This window comes from Eurypyga helias, unplaced genomic scaffold (genome assembly GCF_000690775.1).
Source record: "Eurypyga helias isolate BGI_N326 unplaced genomic scaffold, ASM69077v1 Scaffold42749, whole genome shotgun sequence".
Lineage (NCBI taxonomy): Eukaryota > Metazoa > Chordata > Aves > Eurypygiformes > Eurypygidae > Eurypyga > Eurypyga helias.
In genome coordinates this window covers 1-3,418 of record NW_010270860.1, presented here as the reverse complement: position 1 = coordinate 3,418, position 3,418 = coordinate 1, and the positions used below count along the sequence as shown (strand labels likewise).

Below are 3,418 nucleotides of genomic sequence, written 5' to 3'. Positions count from 1 at the left end.
CTGGCAATTGTTGAGTAAGCTTGGGGCTTTCAGAGGCTATCAAGCACTTTGTTCCTGGCACGCACAGGACCTAGCCTCTTCATGACAGCCTCCGTGGTGCTCCAGCTTTAGCGGGCTGCCACTCAGCTACACGAGCAAGGAAGCAAAGCAGTACCAGAGCACACAGCGGTTACCGAGCCCCCTCTAGTGGCAGAGGGACTGGAGAGGTTTGCCTGCGCCTCGCAGGGAGGGTTTGACAGCTGGCAGTGAAGGGATGAGCTCACAACAATCTCTAAGGGATGACCATCACAAGAGCTGAAGTACCAAATGCACTTTAATGAGTTCCAGATTTTGTTCCCAGAAGGAATTTATAACATGTCAGTACATTAGGCGGGTACACAACTCCCCTGGACTACTGGCATGAGGAGAACCAACAATAATATCACTAGGTATTTAAAATTATTCTCAGAACCAGTTTTCCACAGTATTAGAAATAAGGCATGTTTCAGGCGTGCAAGCGGCCGCTATATCCAGTCCTCAGATGCCGTATTTGCCCTTTAGTTCTTCCACTTTTGCTACGTAAGCTTTCATTGCATCTTCTTTGGACATTCCTGGAGGACAGAACACAGGAAGCCATCAGATACCTCTCGTGTGCCAGTTGCAACTCCTTGCTGGAGCAGGTAGCAGCAGGCTACCAGAGAGCCGAAGGGTTAAGAGGGTCACTTGGCTGTGACCCTAGTCTTAAAGGGCCTTCACAAAGGCTTCAGCACCCACGAGAAAACTGTTTTGGAGCAGCGCTACACTTATATCACAGCAACTCAACAGTGTATTAGCTCCATTAAGGCCATTTCCAATTATTACAGGAAAGCTATTCAATTAACTTAGCATTTAGATGAAGTGCTGGCTCCTTAAAACACCTGGAAAATCCTGTTTTCATAGAGTGGACCACTTGTTTGGCTCCTCATTTAGAGCAGAGTGCCCAGTTGCATCTTCCAGTTAGGAAAGCTTTAGAAGAAACAACAATTATAGGGAGAGCTCAGTCTCAGGGATACTAGGCTGGGACCTGGAAAACAGAGATTTAGGTTGCTGCTGCTGCTACAGTCCTCCTCTGTGATAAAATCTTAGCTGGGCATTTTGCACCTTAATTCCTTTTCAGACAGGCTACATTTTTCAGGATTACTTCTGCCTTGCAGAGGTAAAATAGCAATAAACTCTTACTTTTGATTATTTCTCGCTGAAACACACAGGCTTTCTGACTAGTTTGCCTGTGGTTTTATTTACCCATTTAATTTTTTTTTTTTTTAAGTGGACACGTACCTTTCAGTGCATTCCAGGCATCCCACTTTGCTTTGCCTTTGAAATCCAGCATACCAGGGCGATCTGACAGAGACAGCATAAGCAGTAGAATTAGTTTGTGTGGTCTGGGTGTAGGTAATGCCTACTCCTTTCCTGAAGGCTATTTAGCTCTTAACTATGATAAAATACAGCAGTTCACCTCTGCAGATCTTACTTAACCTGTAGTCAAGACATCACGTCTGATGCTGAAGGGAGCATGTTGGAACAGTGTCAACAGAGATATTCTCTGTCAAGTTCCCTTAAGAAAGCAGCATTTGAGCAGAAAAGCACCGAATAGTGTGATTCGGTCTTATCATACTTCCCGAAGAGACTGCTGTTGCATGACTACTATCCGATTAAAGAACATAATCGGCTCTGAAGTAAAGCCCTAAGGTCCATTACATGCAGAGACATGAAATCAAAAGCTAATAGCATACAGCTTAGAACTCATTACTATCAAGTTAATGGCATGTTTTTAACACATTTGTTCTGTCATCTAGGGGTATAAGCACTGAATTCTAACTCACTTCATGACAGGCCACGCTGTAGCCAAAGAGAAGAATGAGATATGGATGTGTATATAGTTATTCTTCACATAAAGTCCCTTCTGTGTTTTTTACCACTTCTGTCACCTTAAAGGCAACTCCTAGGATTAACAAATGGAGCTGGCCTGTAAATTATCCACAAAAATACCCTTGCACTGCTCTCGCAGCAATGTGACCTGCAGAGCTAGTTGGCAGCTCTGCTTCTCTCCTACAAAAAATCATATTAGCTCACTCTTACACAGACTGCTTTTCTAGCCAACTCCTGTTTGCTACTGCTTCGCAAGAATGCGATGACTTACAGAGACGTTGCTATATTAACAGCTTTACAGCACTGTTTCACCTCGGCAAACATTAATAATGCTAAAGGCCAAAAGTATCATATCTTAAAACGAAAGTCAGTTTCTTTTCTCCCCCAGTGCTGTCCATCTTAGGGAAAAAAAGATGCCTGCAAGCACTCTCATACTTACCATGTCCCATACACTTCTCTGCCAGCTTTGAATTCAATCAATACTCAATAAACTTCACCAGCAACTGGGTCAGGAGGCCAGCGCTCCAAACAAATGACCTTTTCCCTTTCTAATTCTAGTTATTCAAGTGTTACACAAGGTCAGTAGAGACGGGCTTCATTTAAAGGTGACTGCCAGACTGAGCTGCCAGTGTAGCAACAGAAGTAGCAGGGGAGATTTTACATGATGTACCTGCAAAGATACTTCTGCTACAGTGCTTGCAAGACATGGTATTTAATTACAGGTCCTATAAAAGTTGCTACTGCTACACACACCTGCATTGTTTTCTTCTGCTTTTGCTTTCCCATACTATCTCTAGCAGCCAATCCAGTTTAAATAAATAGCATGTGTCCCCCCCCATAATACTGCAATTCTGCACTTTTATAGTTTCTCTTGTTGTTAAAGCCGGTTTAACAGTGCACTAAAGTTTACTTTAGTGCTAAACTAAAGTTTAACAGTTTGCACTAAAGCAACATCCCTTGACCTAGGCAGCTACTTACTAAGAGAAGTCTCCAAAAATCCCAAACCCAGTATTTGCATGAAGCTGACATAAAGGATTCTCGTGCCGTTGAGATATGATTCAGACAACTGCAACTGGGTTAATCTAAAAACCACAAGTTGCACAAACCCTTATCAGGTCAGCTTATGCCTGCCTGCATATAAATCCATGCCAAGTCGGTATTGAGTCATTTTTGCTAAACCGCGAGATTGCACGGAGCGCGACACGCAATACGGGAGAGGTTTTTGCCTCCCAAATCGCCTCCAGCACAGCCTCAGGCTGCAACTGCATCGCCCCCACCCGCCGGAGGCGCCGGGCCCGAGCGGGACGCGGCGCTGCCCGACCATCACTACCACCTCCTCGCCCGGCGAGGGACCAAGGCGGTTCCTACCCGTGTTCACGTCGCCCACCGTGGCCTGTTTGTAGTGGCTGTAGATATCGAGCATCTCCTGGTCCGTGGGTGTGGTCTTGAGCTGCTTTACCTCCTCAGCGGCCTTCTGAAACGCGGCCTAGAGAGGAGGGGAGGCCGGGGCAGCGCGGGGGTAAGTACCCTC

The 3,418-nt window shown here is 45.4% G+C and overlaps 1 protein-coding gene across 1 annotated transcript; it reads right to left on the bottom strand.

The window, feature by feature from the left end:
- Positions 1–295: 295 nt before the first annotated feature.
- DBI (diazepam binding inhibitor (GABA receptor modulator, acyl-CoA binding protein)) lies at positions 296–3,373 on the bottom strand (the record flags this gene model as incomplete). The annotated part of the gene is made up of 3 exons (XM_010158613.1): positions 296–590; positions 1,297–1,359; positions 3,256–3,373. Coding segments are annotated over 3 exons (255 nt in total), but the record flags the coding sequence as incomplete, so codon positions are not given.
- Between the last annotated feature and the right edge of the window lie 45 nt (positions 3,374–3,418).